Consider the following 24,715-nt stretch of genomic DNA (forward strand, 5'->3'; position numbering starts at 1 on the left):
GACTAATGACTAACAGTGTCTGACACTCTGAGGGAGAAGTTGAAGAGTTTGATGACCACAGGCAGGAATGACTTCCTGTGGCGCTCTGGAGAAAATCAGTACTGTCCTGAAACAAGATGAGCTCAGTGACTTTGATCCAGTCCAGAGACAGAAATCATGGAGGAGTATTTAGAGTTTCCCCACCAAAATGTTTCTTCATTGTGTGGAGAGGACACAGTTTAGATCTTTATGCTGGGAAATAGTATAACTTGGAAAAAAAGTGATTAAACAGTTAACTAAATAAATGAAATATTAAAAGTCAATGTAGTCTACATAAATCTATGTAGAGGTTGTTTTTCTGGTGGAGAGAGGGGAAGTAAAATACATGATTACAGATTTTAAAAAGTACTTAAAAGGATACAAATATAATCTTTGAGATGACAATGAGAGTACTTGAAATTAGTTACTTCCTGTCCCTGATTTTGAGTCAGTATCAAGAGCTTTCAAGACAAGCTATAGGCACTATAAACAAATACTCATATTTGGTCAGAGGTGAATATAAACTGTGTCACTATGGGCTCAAATTCTTCACATTCAGCAGCGGAGAGAAACATCTTTAACAGGTTATTTGAGATATTGCAGCAAGTTTCAGTTTCTTTGCAGCTTTAAATGTCATGGTTAGTGTGGAGAGAAAGTATGAAGTAAACTCTTCTTTATTAGCTCGTAACCTTATGTTAAACTGTTTTATGAGATCTGGCAGCAGGCCAGTACTTTGCTCTTGTGTCTTCATTGTGTCCTCACAGCTGCATTCATGTCTAGTCTCGTCCTGAAAGCAGGTAATAAAATAACACAGGATGTTTCTGATTGAGGAGCATTACTCAAAGAGCAGAGAGAAAGTCACTAAATGACTGACAGATTGCAGTAAAATGCAGGAGCAGCGTGGTCAGAGGTCAACAGGTGGTCACATTGCTTAAACTTTTGTTTCCTATCGATCTCTTTCCCTCTGTGTGTCTCTGTTTATCTGCTTGAGTAGAAAGAGGTTTTCAAATAAGGTTAAAAGCAAACAAGGAAGAGGGTGACTGACACATGTTTCAAATGATTGGAAGCACACGGCCCATCATTACTTCTCTCATTCTGTCCTCTCACACAACAGAGGCAACATGAGGCTGTGGGCCGTCCTGCTGCTGGCTCTGCTCGCTCAGACTTTTGCTGAAGATGGTGAGTATAACTTTAAAAAATACGTTTTAAAGTTCAGAAAAGGATTTGTAATAAGTGGTTGTTATTCATCTTTCTGTATAGTTTTGTCATTTTACAGTCAGATTTGATAGATCTGTGACTTCAGTGTGTGTCAAGTTTACTGATTTAGAGTGTATATTTTTCTGTCAGCAGCTAACATGTCTGATACAAATCAACACTTCATTACATTTTTAATTTATTTTACCACATGAAAAATAGTGAAAAATGCCCTTCAAAAATGGGCATAACACAAAGCAATGATTTCATTTCTTATCATCAGTCCACAATCCAAATTTATTCAGATTTTATTATATAAAACAGTAAAGAACAGCAAAAAATCATATTTACGAAGCTGGAATGTGAATATTTGGCATATTTGCTTGATAAATTACCTTTAAGTAAGTATAAAAAAAAGTTATGTGTCAGTTAACTTATTATTACAGCACTTACTACAATTATACAGTTATAACAGGATATAATAAGCAGCCATTAAATATACAGCGCTAGCTACAATGATAGGAAAAATATCATTAATAATAAAGAACAACAGATCCCATGATGCCATTGGCATGCTGTCAAAGCCTCATGGGAACTGTAATCAAATCAAATCCAATTTAACTTTATTATCCAAAGAAGGAAGTGTATTTGGTCTAAGAATACTCAGAAGAAGTGCAAAAAAAAACAGACCATCCGTCCATTTTCTTTATCTTCTATCTTCAGAGTCTTGTATGGGTCGCTGTGAGAATGGCTTTGACGCCCAGAGGAAGTGCCAGTGTGACTCCATGTGCAAGTATTACAAGAGCTGCTGCTCTGACTTTGAGGCCACCTGCGGCATGATGAGTGAGAAAACCTCTCTGCTCATTTGTTTAAAATTGTCCTGTTGTGAGTTTAATGACGGTCACTGATAGCACTTTTCACCCTCAGCTCGGGGAGACACATTTGTGTTTGCAGAGGATGATGATGAGCTTGAAGGTACCACTCCATCCCCTAGACGCTCTTTTACCCCCATCAGTCATCGTCTGCAGCCCTCGCAGCGGCCCATCTCAGACTTCGGCCGCAGATCACATCCGGAAACCACACTGGAAATGACCAAACCAACTCAACTGAAAATCCCCTTTATGCAGATGACACCCATTTCTCAGACAGTCCCACCTATGCAGGACGTCCCCAGCATGACTGAATTCCCTCCGACTGAGGCAGCCACTGAGGCAGCCACTGATGCGACCACTGTTCCAACCACTGTTCCCACCACTGTTCCCATCACAACAGCCACCACTGAAGCCCCTGACCCAGACGCTGTGGTCTGCAGTGGGAGGTCTTTTGACTCCTTTATGCAACTAAAAAATGGCTCCATATATGCCTTCAGAGGTGAGTGACAGGCACTGCAATGCCCTTATATTCAAATATAGTAATCTGACACTTGATGAAGAGCAACAAAGTTTAGTTTTTGCTGTAGAAGAAATGTGGCACGGTATGTTTATGTTGTTGGGGAACATGCTTATGTGTTGTTGTTTTTTTCTAGGGGATTACTTTTTTGAACTGGACCAGAAGTCAGTGCTTCCTGGTTATCCAAAGCTAATAAAGGACGTGTGGGGCATCAGCGGGCCCATTGATGCTGCCTTCACCCGTGTCAACTGTCAAGGGAAGACTTATATGTTCAAGGTGGGGACCCATGAAATGAGCTTGTATTAATCCGAGCAGATACAGGTTTATCATTTTAATGTTTAAACAAATCAAAACTTTCATCAGGGAAACAAGTACTGGAGGTTTGATGATGGCGTGCTAGATGATGACTACCCTCGAGATATCAGCGTGGGCTTTGACAAGATCCCTGATCACGTGGATGCAGCGTTTGCTCTGCCTGCCCCCGGTCACAACGGAAAAGAAAAGGTCTATTTTTTCAAAGGTACGCCACAATATATTCAGATATTTCTACAGGAACTGGTATACAAGTAACATAAAGTTACTTAATTCTGGCATCTTATTGGTTACTCCAGGCGATCAGTACTACACCTACGAGTTCTTGCACCAGCCGTCCCACGAGGAGTGTATCACCATGTCTGAGAGGTCTCCGTCCACACTGTTCAGACGCTACACTGACGTATACTACAACAACTACGAGCATTTCTTCAGCGAGCTCTTCTCTGAATGTGAGTTGTGGTGTTAATGATGATTTGTGCTTGTTTGGAGGTTGGAGGCAGGTGTACAGCTCATTGGTTTATCTGACCCCTCTTTAGTGCCTCAACATCATGACAAACACCACTTCATTGCGAAGGACTGGAAGGGCCTCAAGTCTCCGGTGGATGCTGTCTTGACAGGCAGAATGTACGTCCCTCCGTTGAGGCCCACGAGGCGCCGCAACGACTACCAGCCTTACCAGCAGTGGGGTCAACAGCAAGGACAGCAGTGGAACCAGCAGTACGGACAGCAGTGGGGCCGTCGCAGGCAAAGCCGTTCACCCTTCTGGGGGTCCATGGCTGAGAAGGGGATGAACATGGGCCAGGACTTTGCAGAAAGGGGGATGGAAATGGGTCTGAGGTTGGCAGAGAGGAGGATGGAACTGGAGGAGAGGCTCGGACGAGACTGGGACAGACGCTGGGATCAGGACTGGGACCAGGACAGGCGGAGAGACAGTTACCGCCAGAACAACAGAGGCAACTACGACTCCAGAGGTGACCGGTCGTACTTGGAGCCCATCCCGAGGAATATGCCAATACAGACCGTCTACTTCTTTAAAGGAGGTAAAGCAGCAGGGGCAGATTAATTAGCAGTGCAGTTTGCATTAATAATAGAAAAACAGACCAAAAAAAAGACACAGACAGTATTTTCTCCTCTAGTTACAACACATCCAAAAGCTCTTGCTCTTCCATCCTTTTTTTGGAGAAGATGTACTTTACTCTACCATAATCTGAGGATCATTCGGGCAGCAGTGAAAACTCCTACCATTATCACTGCAGAGTCATATTTCTATATATTAGTATTTTCTGTCCCCCAGTTGGTCTATTCTTGGTAAAACAGGTCATTCATTCAACTTTTAGACCTCAGGATGGTGCCTGTGCCCTATGTATGCAAAAACTGAGACATTTACTACAATTAGAGCTGCTACTAAGAATTATATTCATTATTGATTCATTGCTTAGTCTTTAAAATGTCAGAAAATAGTGGGAAAATGCTCATCTGAGTTTTATCAGAGCCCAAAGTGACATCTTCAAATTCCTCGTATAACCTGACCGACTGTCCAAAACCTAAAGCTACTTAAACTACAATGACATTAAATTGTGAAACGCAGCAGAACCTCACATCTGATAACACGTAACATGTGAATGTTTGCATTTTTGTTTGATAAATCACTGGAACATTTAAGCAACTGCCAAAACAGCTGTCAGTGAATCAATTAATTATTTGTTTCAGCTCTAGTTACAATCTGAATTCACAGACGCAGTACAAACACACATATAAAAACAACCTGTACAACGCTGTCTCAGTGGGTTAGTTCTCTGTACCTGCTCGCTCCTCCCCTGCTTCCGAAATAAAAATACCTCTCACTTTTCCCAGGAACATGTTTCAGCTCTTTTAGACTTAGATTTCTGAAAGAAACCCTCTGTGAGATGAGTTACAGATGAGAGTGGACAGGAGCTCAGTAATTTAATCAAACTCAGCTCTGTCTAGCCACAGACGGTTTATTATAACTAGTTTCACATGCTGTGTATTAGTCCACATGACAAAGAAACAAACACAGGAGCTCTTTACTCTCACTCCTTGTGTATTCCTGCACGATTCTCAGTAGATATCAGTTTTAATAAGTGATTAATAAATAAGTGTTTGATGTATGTTGACAGTGGTGACAGCTCCAGACTGCTGTTATGTTATGTTTACTGGCTGGGAGTTGGCTTTAAGGTCAGCAACCATGAGCTGCTCCCACAGATAAAAATGCCTGATGTCTAGACTGGGGGAGGGGTTTCATAGACATAGACTTCATAGGACCTTCCACTCCTCTTAAGTTATCCATAGAAGGAGAATGAATACCTTGTTTTACGTGTTTTCCAGATAAATACTACAGAGTGGACCTCAGGAGCAAGAGAGTCGACCCCGCCGTGCCTCCATATCCCAGATCCATCGCCAAGTACTGGCTCGGCTGTTCAGACACCACCGGGGCGGAGAAGTAGTTTCACATGTTTTTAGGTATCTTAATATGATCATTTTGATTAGATTTGTATATAACCAATCATTAATTTGACCTGAAGTAGTGTTTTCTGTAAGAAAGTGTGTCAAACCTTTCCAGTGTAAACTAACTGTTCTTCAGCAAATATTGGAGATCAATAGTCCACACACCGCACATAAAGGCTAAAGTTCAGCTGGTTGATTGTAAGATTCTCGTCTCTTGTCAACAACAGCCAACCCGCTTTATTAAACTGACTGTAGTGAAAATGGCCTCAAGTTATTAAACCAGAAGAGATTCCAGAGACTCACAGCTTCTCGTTTAGTTTTCAGTGTCATAATAATGAGGAGTTTGTTACATCAGTGGTGGAACATAATCAAGTACTTTTACTCAACTACTGTACTTTATAGAAGTTTTGAGGTACTTGTACTTGAGTATTTAAATATAATGTTACTTCATACTTCTACTAGACGGAAATATTGTACTTTTAACATTTATCTAAAACCTATAGTTACTTTGAGATTTTAAATACAACACTTATAATCAACTTATAAAATATGATGATCGTTAGAGGTCAAACTAACCAAAGTTATTACATCAGTAATAATATATTCTGTTAATATGATACATATGTCATTCTCAGAGGCCTCTCTTGTGTGTGTACTTTTACTTTACTGTTAATACTTTTGTAGCTTTACTTAAGGGTCATTTTTAACGCAGGACTTTTACTTGTTTACAGACTATTTTTGCAGAGTGGTATTTGCTACTTTTACTTAAATATTTCATTTTGTATTGATTCTGGCGGCCCCCTGTGGACAAAAGTGGTAGTGTTACTACTGCCTTGTTTCATTGATTTCAAGAGGAATCCAATTGGCCAGTGGCAGTAATTAAGAATAACTATATAGAAAGAACAAATCTTCTTGCTGATGGTCTTGTTTGCTTTTGTAGGTCATATTAAGGTATCAGTATTGCATTTAGACGGTTTCATAAGCAGTTAACAACTCCTTGTAGTAGTTAAAGATGTGAGCACTTCTTCCACCACTGCATTCAGAGACCCACACAGACAGTAATGTTTTCTAAATCATGTATCCACACATTTCAAAAAGTTTATTTTCATTATTAATTGTGAACATATATACAGTGAATATGAAAATATTAAATATGTACATAACAACATATAAAACTCTGGACATACTGGAGGTTTCATGCACAAAAGGGTCATTAGATCCTGATGTATGATCATACAGATGTTCCCTTTAGAAATGACAATAAAAATCCCTAAATTGCAATATTGTGGGTTTTACCTAACAGCAGCAATGTGTGAATGTCACAGCAGAGGTCAGAGGGCAGTGACAGGAGGGTTCATGATCGAGGGCACTCTGACTTTAGGTCGTGGATGTGAAAACATCAGTTTTCTATTGACTGGTATAAAAGGCAAATATAATACAGTGACAAAGCAACCCCGTTGAATGTTAGTGGTTTCTGGCAGATGTTTATCGGCTGTACTGTGTACTGAGTCAGAGTGAGTCACATTTATTGCATATTCACTGTTACAGTCTGTTCTTACTTCTGTTCTTGTATTTTTATCTGTGACAAATAAAAACATCAGTACAGCAGCAGATCAAATCTTATTCTCATGCTTAAATTATATCTGTTTTTGCTTGAAATGAGGACACATTTAACGATGACTTACTCTTCCACTGTTTCCTCTGGTCTTCCTTAAACAACCCAGATGTCCTTTCTCCAGTCTGTATGTCTATTCATCCCTTCTGAGTCCAGGCCCAGATATTGCAGTATGTAATACAGTTACAACATTCATCACTGGAGCAAACCTTCCCAATGCTCATGTTCATATTAAACTTGAGATACTGAAGGCAACCAGTGGTATTGTTTGGAGAAACCACACCTCATATTATTTCATATTCTTTCTAAACTATATGTTTTTATCTATATTCTACAGAATTTAAGCTAAAAGTTACGTTTTTTTTTAATAATAACAAATGCATGTAAATGACTATGTAACAAATAACATAATTCAAGAATCTCAGACCTGTAACAGACTCAGATTTACAGTAGTAATGAGGTTTTCCCCTTTGTGCCTCTATCATTTTAACTGCATAAATGTGCAGACCTGCTGACGTGCAGTTTTCTCTGAGGTTATGAGTGTTTAATCATGACGTTTTCATAGCAGGGTTCTGCACCTTCATTGGCGATTACCTCAGTGAGACTCGCGGCGTCTCCTGCTGGTCCCACAGTCTGGTAGTTGCTCTCAATTCTTACTGTACTAGGGTCAAAACCCTGCCGTGAGTCTCCCTCAGCCCTCAGATCTGACCCCGAGTCGGCTGAAGCCAACTCTGGTACGCTCTTCAAAATGGATGACAGTGGCCTTTTTGGAGTGGTGGCCTCAGACGAGGGAGTGTCACCAACAGCAGCTGCGTCAGGGGAGTTGAGAGAAGCATGCTTTCTCCTGATTGGCTTACATATGCCTGCCTCCCTTCCAGTCGGCCCTCCCTGCTCCCACACACTTGCCCGAGTTCCAAGCTTCTTTCTGGGTGGTTTGGTAATCCCTTCAGCTGCCTTAGGCTTCGGCCTGCCAGATTCTTGCTCCCTTTGTTTCTGGAGGCTGCCGAGTCGTCGTAGCATGGCCTGAACGGGGCCTTCAGAGGTTGACACGGGCTTACCCGCCTTACCCACCGTCACGTACACTGTGGTGACCTTATCTGGGAGCCCTGCCTGAGCATCAGAGGCAGATGTGGGCAGCTGGGTCCCTTTATTAGCAGCTGTGTTGGACATTGTCCGTCTTCGTCCTGATGCCCCGGGGACCTGAAGTGTGGCCCGGGTTGGAGTTCTGTCTTTTTCCTGGTCCCCTACATCACCATTTGATTCCTGATTGTCTGTTGCCTGCACATCCACTTCATCCTCCTTTTCCTCACCCTCACCCCCATCTTCCTCCCCAGTTCTAGCTCCACTTCCCTGACTTTGGAGTGCAGACAGCATCAGAACCCCCCAGGGTGACTTGGGTTTGTTGCGTGGGTGTCCTGGGAGAGCGCTGGGGTCCTGAGCTGAGCCACGCCTTTCCTTGGGACTGAAGCGGGTGCCCTCAGCAAAAGAGACAGACGGCCTCTTGGACTTGGCGATGCTGGAGGTGCGGGGGATGTTAAAGGGCGAGGTGATGTCCTCGCTGCTGAAGCCAGATGGGTCTAAGAACATGTTACACTTCGAACTCATCTCCTGGAACTCGCCACCCGCCATCGCCGGGATGTCTGAGAGACGGAGACAGGAAAGTCCAGCAACGTGAGAAGACATGGAGAGGAAGTCTACCAAAAGAGGGCAATGTAAAGTTTGGTGTATCCCTGATCCTACCTTCTCTTGGAGGGACACAGTACAGCGCCTCTCCCTCCTCCTCGTCAGTGTCGAAGGACGACCCCTCAGTCACCCAGCCAGAGGAAGGAGGCTCAATAAAGCTGTGGTTGAAAGTCAGCTCTGGGTCATGGTGAGATACTGTGTGTGTGTGTATATGAAAAATAGATTAATTCTAGTGTAATTCATTTAATTCTAGTAGTTTGTCATGATGATCAACTTTTTTTTACTTCTAATGTTACATAGTTAAGGTGAGCTGCTAATAAATAGTTCATACAGTCCTTCCACTGAAAGTGAAGGTTAAAAAGAACTCAAATATCTCTCACTAAGTGAACATGAAGCACACTCTTCATTACTGAGCTGCAGGACTGACCGGTGACACGAGGCAGGCCAGAGGACCAATCAGAGATACAGGGAAGAGCAGAACCGATGTTAGCCAGGACGCTGTAGACGTGATACTTCATCCGAACTGACAAGCCTCCATCAGCCACAGTTGCCCTGGAAGGAAGAAGGTTTTTATAGTCTAGAATTTCACACTGTGCTAGAGTTGAATTTGTGGTGATTGTACAGTTGAATCTCACTAAAATTAAAATCCTTGGTACTGAATGTCTTCCCACCACCCAAAATGTAATGATAATACCACAATTACCAATTCTAAGGAAGAATTATAAAGTGAATACTTCCAGATTCTGGGTTGTGTTATGTAAATATGGTTCTGTAGAGGGAAAGGACAAAAGAGGGCCTGGAAAGTTCACAGCCTGTCATGGCTGGAAATCCAAATAAAAGCCCTTTAATTTCACAAATGACAAATAATATAAAAGATAAAGTAAAAGCCTAAACTGCCTCCAGTCCAGTTCAAGGTAGTCCAGTAGTGTTTGGGTTTGTACAGTTTGTTAAGTGGATATAATGCTGAAAGAGGGAAGTGAGGTACAGACCTGTCTTTTCCATCAACGGGGCCTCCTCCACAACACAAACAGCAGCAGAGCACAGCGAGGAGCAACAGGAGCAAAGGAACCAGCACACCGGCTAGTACAGAACCTCTGATACCTGACACACACACACACACACGCGCGCGCACACGCACACACACACACACACACACACACACACACACACACACACACACAGACATTAAGAAACATGTGATTCAGGCTCATACAATAATCCATGCAGCAGCACACACAGATGCATTTTGATGGATGGACGTACTGTTGGGGCAGACACCAGTGACTGGGTTACACTGGACCCCCTCGCCACAGTCACAGACAGAGGAGCAATTGAGGCCGAACTGCAGGGCGGGGCAGCTACTGTTACAGCTGGAACAAAACATACAATCACAGAATTACATCACAACAGCAAACATAAAATTCTGTGTGTGAACAATGAATCGAGGAGGCCAGAGCATGTCAGAATGGCTGCCTCTGCAAAGTCCATTCATTCCTGATTGGGGACACCTTGAAGGGCCTTATCCCGCTTATACCATGGTCACTTAACAAAGTAAATAAGACGAATCCTTGAATACGACATGGCAACAGGAAATGTTTCTAGTTCCCTCCGCTCATAGAGACCTGTGGCTCAGCTACAAGACAGAGATGTTATGCTAGCAAGATTCAAAGTCAGAAACACTGCATATGGTCAACAAGACCAACTAAATATCCAGCCGTGTCATCATATGAAAACAGCTTATAATTGCAGTGCTCTTTAAATGCAGACTGTTAAATCGCAGTTGCCAGTGGTTCCTTAGCGTGTCACTCAGCAGCCACGACTGAAATAATGTTTGTTTTTGGGTTGGCCAAAAGCATTTCTGTCTGTTTAAATACCTGCACAGAAATTATTCACATATGCTGTAATAAAAAATGATGGACTTCTATCAATCTGCTCACCCAGCAGCCATTTTCAGGATATCGTAACACACAACAGGTATAACTTAAAAAACAAAACATAGAATGAAAACAGCTTCATTTTAGTTCTCTCTTGCTTGTGTGGGTGAGAATAGGAATAATAACGCTATTGTGTGTTGGTTAGGCTGTTTAATGATGCCAGTCAGCTCACCTCTCTCCCTGAAAGCCTGGCTGACAGACACATCTTCCTGTCACATGATGGCAGTTACCGTGGAAACAAGGGCTACACAGGAAGCTGCAGGCGTCTCCAAACGTCCTGTTAGAGCAGGCCTCCTCACACCTGGCAAGCCGGAGCGATGACACAAGGACACAAATAATGAGGGGGAACCAGCATTCATTATCTAATCCTATACATCAGTCTCACCACATGTACAACCTTTTAAACTCTTTTCCTTTTTAAGTGGATATTAAAGACAAGATCAAGGAGCATTTTCACAGACTTAACTTTCAACCATTACCAAAGACCAAAGCATCAAACAAGTGGTTTTACATGTACAAGCACATTAACTTTAGATGAGTTGAGATACCTTGTGCCATGCTTTGTAAAATGTTTGGTTGTAATGTAAAGTATATGTGATCTGTTGATCTAAAACACAAAAAACCCACAAATGATCCCATAACCTTCACTGTAACTTAAGTACACGGTCACACATATATGCCTCAAACACTCATGCACACCTGGGTCCGGTCCATCCAGGGTCACACCTCCAACATTTCCCAGTTTTTGGGTCACAGGGTTCACTATTCCTGCAGCGTGGACACTTCTCCTGGCAGCCGTCACCATAATAACCAGACGGGCAGGGGCTGTCGCATTGTGTACCGTTCCAGCCGGGCTCGCAGGCAGCACAGGCGCCGTCGGTGGCAGAGCAGAGCTGGTGGTCTTTACAGAAACCACAACTAAGGACAGAATATAGAGAGAGAGTCAGAAAGACAGGAACATGCAGGTATTTAAACAAACAGGTGCATCCTACCTTACACCTACCTCATTTTACAACCACTGCCATACTTCCCAGCTTCACAGGGCTGGTTGCAGAAGAGACCCTGGTACCCCGGGTGGCACAGGCACTGCCCGTTGGCCTGGTCACAGCGGCTGTGTGTGAGGTCACAGTTACATCGCCGGTCACAGCTGGGTCCCCACCAGTCAGACTCGCAGTTACATACACCGGTACGCTGATTACATGGCGACAGGTAGCAGTTGCAAGTGCCGAGGCATTTCAGCCCCCAGTGGCCCCCTTGGCACTGACACCGGCCTGTCAGCTGGTCGCAGTGGGGGCCCACAGATCCCCCGCTGACGCACTGGCACGGCTTGGAGCAAGTCGACGTCCACCAGCCCTCGTCGCACGTGCAGTTTCCATGGATGGGGTGGCAGTGGCCGTGCCGGGTGCACTTGCAGGTGTACTGGCACTGCGGACCCCAGCGGTTGTTGTTGCAGGTGCACTCACCACTGACGGGGTGACAGCGGCCATGTGGGTGGCACGGACATATCTTGCGACAGTCTGGAGCCCAAAACTCAGGAGGACAGCCTGGTTACAACCAAACAAACACAGGGAATATTACTTAATCTGTATGTGTGCGGTCAGTTACTGTTTGTACTTTGTCTTTGAGTTGCGAAGGGAGCAGATTGTGTGTCCACCCTGAACTGGAGCACCTGGGCCCAGAGCTCCAGCACATATAAAAGCCCTCTCGTCCCTGCATCCTTTTTTCTTTGTTCATTCAGCATTTCCATTTTATGATGTCTGCTGCTCCACAACATTACACAGAGAGATTTTGTACTGTACACTCCACTACCCAGAGCCTCACTGTCCATAATCACAAATCAAACACACTCTATTTAAGCTGTCAAATTCCCCAGCTCTCCCTCTGCTCTGCCCTGCATCAGTATTGCTGCCTGTCATTCTGTAAAGCCCCACCACCACCCCAGCATCCACCTGTAGGCTCCAGCTAGGGGGTTTAAGATATGTGCTCATCACTCCCCAATATCTCTATGTAAACATACCTGCGGTGGAGTGATGAGGTTGGAATCAAATCAAACTAGATGACCTAACGCATCTTTGTGGTGCGTATCCTTAATACTGTGGTACACTGTACCATATGTACTATGGAAAAATAAGGGGACTTTGGGAAAGTGTGAAATAAAAAAAGGACAAATGAAAGCAAAGAAACAAAACAAAAAAGAAAGTTGAGTTTGTTTAAACATGTTCACACTTTTCTCACACTCACATAGTGCTTTTGTGTTATACACACTGGGGCTGGATTCACTTGTACTGCTGCAATAAACATTTCAAATGTGAGTCAGACTCAACTATAGTTACTGGTTACTTTACCCCAGGTGCCACCCCATTATCCTGACCTCTTCCACTCTGCAGTGTCTTTCAGAGGCTATATCGGGGTTGGTTTTAAAGCTAGAGTGAAGATATTGGTATCAAATCAAACTAGATGACCTAACGCATCCTAATGCTGGTTGGTACCAACCAATGGATGCATTAGCAACATCCTTTATTCCTAAATTGGATCCTCATTAGTTTCCACAAAGTGGTCGCTAATCTTCCTGGGGTCCACACAAAAACAATAACAATAAAAACAATCAACAATTTGAAATAACACAGTATCAATAAAACAGGTGAACAGAGGGCTCCCGGTTAGCTCAGTCGGTAGAGCTGGCGACCCATATACGGAGTTGCTGCCCTTTGCTGCGTGTCATCCCCTCTCTCTCTACCCCCATTTCATGTTAATTTTCAGCTGTCCCTATCTAATAAAGGCATGAAAAGGCCAAAAAAAACAACTTTAAAACAGGTGAACAGAAAGCAAACTGAATAGTGAATAGTGAAATGATTCTACAGATGAAAACAATTAATTAAGTAGCCTACAATGTAAACAAAAACAAAACAAAGCAATAGCAAAATTACATCTATGTAAGATTCTTCAGCTTTAACCAACCAAGTTATGCTAAATTTTGGCGATGGAAAAACTGGCATGGCCATTTTCAAAGGGATCCCTTGACCTCTGACCTCGAGATATCTGAATGAATGAGCCACATAGTACAGAAAGTGACATGAAATTTATAAGACACATTTATAAGTTTATGATTTCTTTTGCCAAAGTGCAATATTAGTATTATATTAATTAACCTAAACGGTTCTTTTTACACAATAAAACTGAAATATTTAACACATCAATCAACTGATGCTAAACAGCTCCTGATGTTTATTGTAACTCACGTGTTTTACAGTGAGCTCCGTAGTAGCCAGCTGGGCAGCGACACACTCCAGGAAACATACAGATCTCATCCTTCAGGCAGGCCTGCTCACCCTCACACACAGCTGCACACAGAGACATAAACAGCACACCAGTGAACGAGAAAGCAGGAAACCAAATCAAATATGGAGGCGGTATAGAAGCGTCATTCCTGTAGATTGCTGTCCATTAAACTCACGTATAGTGCACTCTTTTCCCTCTTGACGCCATCCAGTGCAACAGACCGGGGTGGAAGGGTCCCTGAACATACACAGAGTAATCTAATCAGCATGACACATCTGAAACGTATTAAATTAAACCATCTGTGATATCTAACCAGGAAAATTTAACTATATGCCCGTATTCAGACCAAAGCCCTGTCCAGCAGTCCTACACTCTTTGAGAAGGTGGAGATCATTCAAATTTGTTACAGGAAGTACTATCTTGATTCTTTTCCCCCACACATCAGAATATTTTGGACACAAGCTTCTATTACCGCCAGTCTCCTGCTACTATCACGTGTCAATAAAACAGTCAAAGGACCACAGGTGTGAGTGAAGGTAGAGTTGAAGTGTACCTGATATTGTGGCAGACGTTCTTCCCAGCAGAATTCAGAGTGTGAGAGGAGGCCAACGAGCAGCAGAGCAGAGCACTCAGAGCTCGGAGGAGAAGCTTCATCTCCACACAAAATCCAAAAAACCAAAACCAGGGACCAAACTATCTCTGACTTCTTTTGTGTCCTCTCAACTTGTTCTCCTTCCAGCCAGAGGGAGCACAATGAGAGGCAGTATCTCTTCTCTGTCTACTCTCCACCCTTCCCTCCTTCCCCGTCGCTCCCTCTCTTTCTCCTCTGTGAGTCGTCTTGTGGCTCCAGCGCAGCCAGAGAGGTCGAAGCCCCTGGGTTTCCTCTTCCCATTTCCTGGGGAAGTCAGAGCCACTTCCTTCTATTCAGCCAGACACAGAGCTTTTTAAAGATGGTTGAACACTAATACACAAAACCCGCCGCACACACTGCTCAGGCACAAACACACACCCCTGATGTTCACCTTTTTCCCAGAATCTTATTGTTGATAGTCTTCCAGGACGTGATGAAGAACGCCTTCTTCCTACTTATAAGTCTTGAAAGTGATTACAAGATGATGACGTGGTCACTATGAGCTCTTTCAATCTACTATTGTGTGGTTTTTTTCATGAATCATGGGAAAAATGCATTAGATTTTTGTGTTTAATGGATTTTATTGAATGTCACAGAAAATCCACATTTTATTTTCATTGTTTTTTTTTATCACATTTCATCAATAGAATTCACTCACATGGCAACTGACATCTTAAATCTGTTTTCGGCAGCAAAAACTTTCCATCAAAAACACACTTATAAAAATAAATTGTGAGCACAGTATTTCAGGAGAACGTGTTCTGATTGGAAGGTTATACGTTTTGTCTCAGCAAATACACAAGTCCAACTCCACTGGCCTGTCATTGTCTGCGCAGTGCTGTGTTCAGACATTTAGAGGGAACAGAGGGGTCAGACAGACTTTATGGTAACTCGTCAGCTAATGGTGTTTCGGCACAAAAAAAATAACACGCCGTTCTCATTTCCACAAGGAAGCTCGTATCTTCCTTTAAAGTAAAGTAAATTAACCAATCTGAACAGAACACATGTGCTTACACAAACATATACTCATGCACGTTTATGGCACCACCATCAAATAAACACCAGCCAAAGGCTCTGTGCAATGACTGCAAATTAAGAAAATAACTTTTTTTTACCAGTACAAGCGGTAAGTTAAGGCTTAAGGGGTTAAAATGCACTCACTACTGGAAGAGACTAGTAATATGATTACAACTTTTTTTTTTGTTTTGTCCTTCACCATAAAAGTGCTTCAGATGATGAAATACACATGAGAAAACACATGGCTTAAAAACTCCCCTGCTGAGGTAAAAGTTTCATGTTAAATTTGGGGTAAAATCTTTGATTGTCAGTTATAAAATGAACGCCCCCTAGTGGAACTGAGGTGAACTAAATATACTGTTGTACATATTATTAGAGGGCAGAGTTTCAGAAAATATATCTTTGTAATGTCTTTGGTTTTTGTTAAAAAAGGTTTGAGATTATATTAATAGTTATATATGTGTAATAACCAATCATACTAACTTTCCTTACGATGAAGAATAACATGATTGTTGTATTAATACTTGAATCATACAAAAGGAAGTATCTTTTTTGTGGTGCGTAACCCGCTTAATACTGTGGTACACTGTACCATATGTACTGTAGTACTAGTATACTATGTACTATGGAAAAATAAGGGGACTTTGGGAAATTGTAAAATTAAAAAAAGGGGAAATGAAACAAATGAAATAAAACAAAAAAGAAAGTTGAGTTTGTTTAAACATGTTCACACTTTCCTCACACTCACATAGTGCTTTTGTGTTATACACACTGGGGCTGCATTCAAATGTCCTCGTAATCTTTTTCCCCAGCCACCACCAGATTGAGGAAGAAGTCGGTATCGGTTTCAGATCAAATGGAGACAATCTCTGTGGACTGTACCGGGCTCAGGAGGACACTCGCTGATCTGTCTCATCAGTGGCCTCAGAGTCTCCGATGATCTCCCAACTGGAGGCAGAGCTGCTCATGTGGGTAGGACTCCGACCGCTGCCCGACCGCGTCAGAAAGCCAAAGCTGCAGACGACAGAGTAGAAAAAAGACAGGCCTGTGGTCAGATCTGTTGTCAGGGATTACAGCTAAATATAGGACAGGATTGACGAAGATCTCAGGACAGCGACAGTGTTAGCAGAGAGAGAGAGAGAGAGAGAGAGAGAGAGAGAGAGAGAAAGAGAGATGAAACCAGTCTGATGATGTCTGCTGTGTTACTGATTTTGTTTTTATAGCAGTGGTGGTTTTGGGGCATTTTTATTGCTCTTGTTTTGCATTTATAGTACAAAATCTTACAGTTGTTAGATTTGAATTGATCATTCGTCTTCATAAATACTCTCTACTTGTTTCTCTTTGGAGATTCTGGGCTAAAGGTGAACAATGCAACATGTAAAAAGGGTATGATAGACTGGCTGTCTAATAACAAAATACATGTTAACCCAGCTATATTTTCAGTTGTCAAACACATTCTTTACTTAATCAAATTCTCAGTCAAGAGGCTCTCCCTCAACCAGACTTAAAAGTACTTTCCCACAGTGGCTGGTTAAGTAAGAGTCCCTTCCCTACTTCCCTTAGTCAGCTCCTGGTACTTTCCTAGTGCCTGTTCTTCATTAATGGACTCATTAATTAATGGATGCACATTTCTTGGAAGACAGACTTAATTTAAGGGCAACATGAACATGAGTAACAAACCCACTTAAAATCTATTTTGTTTATTTGCTAAATTACTATCTGGAAAATTAATTTTAATTAATTGTGTTTTAGTGTAAATCTATTACTAAAATAAAACACTGTAAGAACTTACATTAAGTAAGGCATCATAGTTCAACTGGTACATCATCAATGGTTCATATCCATCTGATAACTTTTGTCACATGTCATATTTCTCTTTCTCTCTCACATGCTTCCAGCTAATGGCTTTAACATAATCCTGAGCTTGCCTGTCTAGAGAAATCCTCTGTAATATCAGTCTGATCTCTATCTCAGAAAAAACATCTGAATCCACATTAACAGAAAGGTCCACCAGCAGCATTCCAGACATGAGAAAACACAGACCTGTCTGACCTGCTGCAGATCTCATTCTTCTCGTTCTATACAGTTACAAACACTGTAGTAAAGGGAAAGACATAGCTGCTTATGCAGACCTCGGGTCACTGCAGCCATCCTCCCTTTGTTTAATCAATGCTGTAAAGCCATACAAGCAAGGTAATTACCCTTAATTTTCTCAAAGCAAAAACATAATTACGGACAGATGCTGAAACAAAAATAACGAAACCACCACTACCAAAAACCTCAGGTTGGAAATCTAAACAGATGAGGACATTATGTCTGACTTTTTGCAGTCCAGCCGGTGGTTTCATGTCTGAGTGGCGCAGTGTGGAGGTGTAGGCAGAAGTTGTACTCACAGGTTTTGAATGCGTGACTCAGTGGGCTTGTCAGCGCCGTCAACTTCTGTTCTGGAACTTCTCTCCTCCTCATCACTAGCAAGAGAACATATTTAGGAACATATTTCCTCACCGGCCCATCTGGATATAATAAATGTGTGTTGTGTGTGTGTGTGTGTGTGTGTGTGTAAGAGAGACCTGCTGCTGCATTCATTCACAGGAATCCCGAGCATCTTTGCTTTAATGAGCTTTCTCTTTTTTTTGATTGCAGAGCGGACGGCTTCTAACAGGAAACCTGGGCACCTCTCCTCATTAAGGATCTCCCTGCAGGAACACACAATCATTTACATTTACAAATCAATCAAACCGTTTTTTTAACTAGTAAAAACTCAGTGTAATAATGGTAGGAAACACATACCTAACAGTCGATGTGTCTGTATTTAAACTTACCTCAACTAATAAAATGTGCAATAAAAACATGATGAAATAAGACATGTCTACACACACAAACACACACACACACACACACACACACACACACACACACTAGATGCACCTCTGATAGTAGCTGAGCTCCTCCTGTACCAGGAACAGGTTGGTTTTGAGTTCATTCCTCTCGAAAATGATGTCACGCACCTCCTTCTTGGTGAAGCACGGCTGATCGGGATCCTTCTGGTCAACCGCCGACTTTTTTTTTGACTCACGAGCAGTTTGACTCGGACTGGTCTGGAGGGAGGACAGATAGTAATCAAGTCACACTGACTACTGAACTACTTCAAACTACAGTCAACAACAACCTGTCAAGTCTTGAGCTTGTTGGAGGAGGAAAGGCACGCTGGTAGGTTGTGTTGGTTGGAGTGGGATTGAAACTGACTGTTAAAATTACTTTTTAAAACTTTAGCTCTAGTACAGAATATCTTAGAAGGATTGGAGCAGAAGAATTAGTTAATTATCCCAGAAACTGACAGATATATTTTGACCTGCAGCTCAGTAAGTGTTGATTTTTAATACCATAAACAAATGTTAAAGTAGACTATCATGTACTTTTTGGGGAAAAAATAAAGGAAACATAAATGAAATATGATAATAATATAATCCATCCTGTGTATGAGGCATGCATACAGGGTTGTTGCTGTTGGTTCTGTCCAGCTGTGCTTGGAGGTTTTCTATCTCTTTGCTTTTCTCCTTCAGGTCAGCCTCCATGTCAGCTTTCCTCTCCACGCTGCTCTTCAGCTGGGCCTGCAGCACATTCTGCTTGTGTCGCAGCTCCGCATTCATCTTCATGAAGCGGTCCAACTGCTCCTGGAGCTGCACACACACACAAACAGATACAGATACAGATACAATGTGAACTACAATTTTTAATCATGAGCAAACGGGAGCAAATAGACTTAACAGGCTTAAAGTCAAACAGACGGTTTCTATATTTCCCACCAGGTATAAATATAGTTAAACCCAAAACCAACAAGGCAGGGCTGAACCAAACAGACAGTCCATGTGTATCTGAGAGTGGGGTGAAAATGTTTCCATGCATGGGATTTGGACAAAAGGTCTGGGGGAAGGAGAGGGCAAGAAATGAAACCACACAATGTCAACACAAGTGTAGCATTCATTTTAAGAATGACAAAAAATTCTAGGCATCCAAACAGAGACACTAGTTTAATTGACCATGAGTTGTTTTTTTCAATCTTCCACTCAAGTCAAGTGACTGTGAGCAAAAAGCAAACCATTAACAAATACACACCCAGTTATGGCTGCTACTTAAATCACGTGGTATACATGCCTTGACACACATACAGGCATGTGCAGACATTCAAACAAACACACACACACACACACACACACACACACACACACACACACACACACACACAAAGTAGCTGTGTGGGGGTAAAAACTCTGCCCAGACTTGTTTTAAGTGCTGCTTAATCCTCAACCAGTAACTATGTGGATAATCTCTGCACTCTTCCCTCTTTCCCTGATGGAAAAACTTCCTGTCCTCCAGTGTGTTTACTTGTGCGTTACACATGATGTAACTTCTCTTTTGATGCTGCATGTGATACATAATTGTGTAATTATGTGCGTATGCTACAATGCTCTATATGTGCAAATATTAAAGACACATAAACTTAGCATGACACTAACACTATTGTTTATGAGGAAAGTTAACATGCCTTTGAAGAAACCAACCTTTGTAGCCAGAGCCATAAATAATATAACAGTGCATACCAGCAGAGATGACAGATTTCCCTCAAGTGCAGAAGCCCGATTAAATTTCTTTCTGAGTTGAGAGCTGCTGTGCATGAATGTATGACTTTAAATGAGAATGTGTGTGTGAGCACAGGCAGAAGAATCGTCACACATTTGTGTCTCCTTACCGCCTCCACCTCTTTGGAGATGGTGGTGATCTCCTGGACTTTGGCCCTTAGGTCATCTCTCTGCCTGTCCACCACCTCCTTCAGCTTCAGCATCACCTCCCGCTCCTGCCGCTGGACACGGTCTGCACACACACAGAACACAGTCTTAATGTTTTACATAGACTTAAAGGTTCAGTTTACCCCAAATCACAAAACAATATACAGTATATCTTGTTGCTCCTTATGTTTTCTGTTCTTGCAGATGGTTTCAGTTTTGTGGTTTTGAGATCTGCGTCTCTAAAATTATGCCACCACCATCCCAGCGTACAGAGGTAAAAGAGATTAATTTGTTAACTTTGGACAATTTAACAACAGCTTCTTTCCAGAGACAAACTGAAACTATTTTTTTCACTAAAAAGTTAAACTGTTCACAGCACAAGTCTGTGGATGATCTAGAGAAAGTGAGACATTGTGTTCAGAAAGACATTTTACTGTTGAGTTTCTCACATGTAGCACAAACAACATTCCATCTTTCTCTATTGTATTGAAGTGGAGAGAGAAATCTCTGACGTGGATATCTCTGGGCAAATAAAACCAGAGCTATTGTACAGCCAGATAGCATTCATGTTTTTTTGTTCTTTTTTATGATTTTGATAAACTGACCTTTTAGATATGCTGGCACTGCAGCAAAAAATAAAGCGTGTCTCTTAAACCATGAGCTGCTCTCCCCTAAAAATGTCATTCTTGTACATAAATCTCATTAATTGACAGCACATTTGAACATAACTTGAATTAAGTATGGGAGTCACATTCATCACATAAATTTAATGATCACATTTATCACCTGCCACAAGGCCTTCTGTCAAATAAATCACTAAAGTGTTAAGACGGCATGTTTTTCCTGTCCGTACAAGAAAACAAGAGTCAGCAAAGCGATTCCACCCTCTCGCTCTCAGTCTTCTACATGCTGAAATTTATCAGTGAAAACAAACAATGAAGCCATGATATATTTTCTGTTTCACTTTGTCATTATTACACAAAATTGATGAAGTAGATGTCAAATGTAAATTATTTGTGCCAACAATGTTGTACAATTATTTATACAAAATATCTGTCTACCTTGTGGAAATATCTTCAGTGCCTAGTTTTTATGTTTGCAGGATAATCAGGTAATGAGAACTTCTGCTGCTTCAAAAATAACTGCCCTATAAACACTGCAACAACCAGTCTAACTGCTTTCAGCCTCAGTGCGAATGACTGTTAACCCACTGCTTTGAATCTGTACAGTAAGTTGGTGGAGAGGCATTTTCATGGAAAGTAATGCTACATACATTTGCATTTTTGGGCTAGAGTAGGAAAACTACATAACCAAATGGCCTTGAGGTTGATTTGCTTGCTAAAAACGAGCTGATAGCAATGCTGGATAAGTGCTGGATAAGAACACGCCAACTTCTCCAGTAATTCTGCACAGAAAAAAATAGCTGGCATGTCCCTGCTGTTTACCGTGCTGCTAAAAGCAATGCGGAATAGAACATGCTTGGTTGTTTTTGTAATATCCACATTTTTGTGTTTTATGTTATTTAAAACGTATCACAACTCACCCCCTTGGAAACAAGATGGTACATCTCAAGGGGTTATCCCTAATAAAGAATTTCCAACAACGTTGGGGAGTTAGAGCCACCCTAAAAACATCTAATGTGTGAGCCACACATTTCTACTCAACTCTCACAGGTGGCAAGAATCCCCATGATTCCCTCAGGCTGTATGAAGAGTTCATATGGTAACATCTGCATTTTAGGGTGGGATTTGAACTCTCATATGAGTAATATAGAGTACACAATGAAACAGGGAACGGCTGCTTTTGGAATGACGAAGTCTTTTGGAACTGATCTGGGAAGTAATTTTGCAAACACAAACCAGATTTCATCAACCCGTCGTATATTTTATATTTCACTTCCAAATCCTTGAACATACCTTCCTGTGCATGGCTGCCCTTCAGCCTGCTCTGAAGCTCCTCTCTGTCATCCTGGAGCTGCTGCACCTGGACCTGCAGCTCCTCACACCTCTTTCTCCACTGCTCCTCCTTCTGCTGCAGCTCCTGCTTGAGAGAACGGGAGACCATGATAAAACCATATCCACAGAGACAGGATATTACACTTTCTATTAAAATCTCTTGAGCATGTAAGGATTTGGCTTCTGCAAAATAGGTTGTGTCCAAGTGGGTGTGTCATTGTGTTGTTAAGTTATAACAGATGTTTTGTTGAAATGGTTCCCAGAAATATTCTGACGTCTGAGAACCACAACTCTTCATTTACTGTCTTAGAAATGACTTTTCTACTGTGTACTGATACTACAGATTAAAATGTAAAAGGGTTAGACATGCTGATGGATAAGATCTACCAGTAGCGATTTCATATGATGGAGAACCAGCAACAACATAGTTTAAACTGCATAGAACAAATACTTTGTTAAGACCTTGTCACACAGTCTCACAACAATGAGGTTCTTTGTTGTGTTAATAAACCATAACATATATTACAATGGCAGGCTGCTGCTGTGGAAGTACAGTACTTCCCTCTGCTTGCATTGTACTCATGTCACAGGAGCATTTTACTGTTTTTTTTTTTTTGTTCCATGTGTAATAGGTGAAATTGCATGAATTTCACACTTCATAATAATGTAGCATGAACTGTATGCAACATGACCGCTAATGAAAAATGGAGAATATTCAAGTAGCAATATGGACTTAACATTTGCAGTTTCTGGAGCACTGGCATTTTAGTAGCTTGGGTTTTTTTTTTGGTGACCTTTCTACTTTTATTCCATTACAACTCAACTAAATTTGAAAGGTGAAAATAGTCAGCTATACTAGATTAATAATAATAATGTAGAATATACACAAGGTTGGATTCACTTGCTTTGATGCCCCTGGGCAGAGTAGAGCTTCTATAACCCCTATGCTATATTATATAAAACGTTATCATACTAAGTTATAAGTGAATGTATTGATGATTTCCCCTTAAGCCGCATTGCTAATTAGCTAACGAGCTAGCTTCTTTTTAGCTACGTTAAGGTAGTAGCTTGATAAATGCTGTAACACTAACTTTAAACACTGCTGTGTCACAGAACCTAGTTCAACATACACGTTTTACACAACAGTGGCAACCTGTACATCGATAGAGAGTATTGTTAATTAATAAACAATGTTAAATATCACCACCGTTAACCACGCGGTTGCTACACCAACTGTCAAACCGCGGTTGCCTTGACGACACCGGGCCACCAGGACTGTGCTGGTATTCAGGTTAACGTTGGCGGATTGATATCGGTTAACTAACCGCCACACAGTAACGTTAGTTAACAGTTCAGCGTTATATCCTACAACCCCGGGGCGCAAATATAAATACGTTAACGTTATAAATAACGTTATAAATAATGTTAGTACTAATTTCCGTGTCCAGCTGAATTAACACACACACCTTATGTAACTATATTTAATGTGTATGTTACGTTTGAAGGCGTCGGCCATGTAACGTTAATGCCGCGACCAATCGGTTAACTAAGCGAACGTTAGTTATTAACGGTTGAGCAGGTAACGTTATAACGCCGGTATAATACACACAATGGCTGAAAGGCACTGGCGCTGTATATATTGTTACAAAGTGCTGTGGAGGGGATTAAAAGCTCCCACGTCTCTCACCCGTATTTCATTTTTGTCGTTGCCCTCCTCGCTGTCTTTCCCCGCTCGTTTCTTCTGCTGTTGCAGCTGTATCGTCTCGAAGGTCCTGAGCAGCTCTTCTTCCTTCAGCTTGTGAGCGTGGTTCCTCGACGCGAAACTCTCCAGCAGCTCCAACACTTTCACTATTTTCGGCACCAGACCCACGACGCTCTCTTTGCCACAGCCATCGATTAGTTTCTCCACCTCGGTGCCGATCAGTTTGGCTATTTCATAAACATCGTCCACGGTTAGAGCCGAGGACGTCCTGTCAAAACAGCCCTCCGTGTTTTTGGTCTCTTCCTCGGGTCCCTCCATGTCTGAATCCGACCAGCTATCGAAACTCACAGGGGCTCGTCAGTGCGACATGAGTTTATGGAAAGTGAAAACAAAAAAGAAATAATGCTGGTGTGAAGTTTAAAGCCCGTGCAATTATCCAGCCGACGCTGTCGACACGCCTGAACTTGACTCCTCTTCAAACAACACGTCATGCATCTTTATGGTGCGGTCACATTAACACAGCCTAACCCCAAAGGAAGAAAAAAATATATACAAGGACATCGAGTACTCTGCAATGCACTTGTAGTACATAGCTGGACAGTCCAGGACAGTAGCAGTCTTCTCGCTGCAGGATCCTCCTACTTTTCTGACCAATGTAATGCGACTACACACACACACACACACACACAGAAACACGGCTGCCAGGTCGACCATACTGATGCATGCACCA

The 24,715-nt window shown here is 41.9% G+C and overlaps 3 protein-coding genes across 5 annotated transcripts; 1 reads left to right on the forward strand and 2 right to left on the reverse strand.

Annotated features, from left to right (window-relative positions):
- The first annotated feature begins 785 nt into the window (after positions 1–785).
- On the forward strand, positions 786–7,000 carry vtna (vitronectin a). Of its 2 annotated transcripts, none has more exons than XM_051396694.1 (9): positions 786–815; positions 1,133–1,197; positions 1,936–2,055; positions 2,140–2,583; positions 2,738–2,877; positions 2,965–3,121; positions 3,213–3,365; positions 3,453–3,956; positions 5,263–7,000. In XM_051396694.1, exons 2-9 carry the CDS (start codon positions 1,140–1,142, stop codon positions 5,379–5,381), a joined length of 1,695 nt encoding a protein of 564 aa, XP_051252654.1. In that variant the 5' UTR covers positions 786–815; positions 1,133–1,139; the 3' UTR covers positions 5,382–7,000. The 2 variants fall into 2 exon arrangements, with proteins under 2 accessions (XP_051252654.1, XP_051252653.1); XM_051396693.1 differs by lacking the exon at positions 786–815 and adding an exon at positions 918–936.
- On the reverse strand, positions 6,445–14,973 carry scarf1 (scavenger receptor class F, member 1). Its single transcript, XM_051396691.1, has 11 exons — positions 14,447–14,973; positions 14,069–14,130; positions 13,854–13,955; positions 11,618–12,158; positions 11,314–11,532; positions 10,787–10,915; positions 9,944–10,050; positions 9,670–9,781; positions 9,108–9,232; positions 8,738–8,875; positions 6,445–8,637 (listed from the first exon to the last, which is right to left on the reverse strand). Exons 1-11 carry the CDS (start codon positions 14,545–14,547, stop codon positions 7,532–7,534), a joined length of 2,742 nt encoding a protein of 913 aa, XP_051252651.1. The 5' UTR covers positions 14,548–14,973; the 3' UTR covers positions 6,445–7,531.
- A 112-nt stretch (positions 14,974–15,085) lies between these two features.
- rilp (Rab interacting lysosomal protein) lies at positions 15,086–24,677 on the reverse strand. 2 transcript variants are annotated; one of them, XM_051396696.1, is made up of 8 exons: positions 23,971–24,677; positions 22,245–22,371; positions 20,292–20,413; positions 19,036–19,221; positions 18,470–18,639; positions 18,112–18,237; positions 17,935–18,009; positions 15,086–16,555 (listed from the first exon to the last, which is right to left on the reverse strand). In XM_051396696.1, the coding sequence occupies exons 1-8, from the start codon at positions 24,301–24,303 to the stop codon at positions 16,429–16,431; spliced, it is 1,266 nt and encodes a 421-aa protein (XP_051252656.1). In that variant the 5' UTR covers positions 24,304–24,677; the 3' UTR covers positions 15,086–16,428. The 2 variants fall into 2 exon arrangements, with proteins under 2 accessions (XP_051252656.1, XP_051252657.1); XM_051396697.1 differs by having other exon boundaries at positions 22,245–22,368; positions 23,971–24,661.
- Between the last annotated feature and the right edge of the window lie 38 nt (positions 24,678–24,715).

Source organism: Dicentrarchus labrax, unplaced genomic scaffold (assembly GCF_905237075.1).
Source record: "Dicentrarchus labrax unplaced genomic scaffold, dlabrax2021, whole genome shotgun sequence".
Classification (NCBI taxonomy): Eukaryota; Metazoa; Chordata; class Actinopteri; family Moronidae; genus Dicentrarchus; species Dicentrarchus labrax.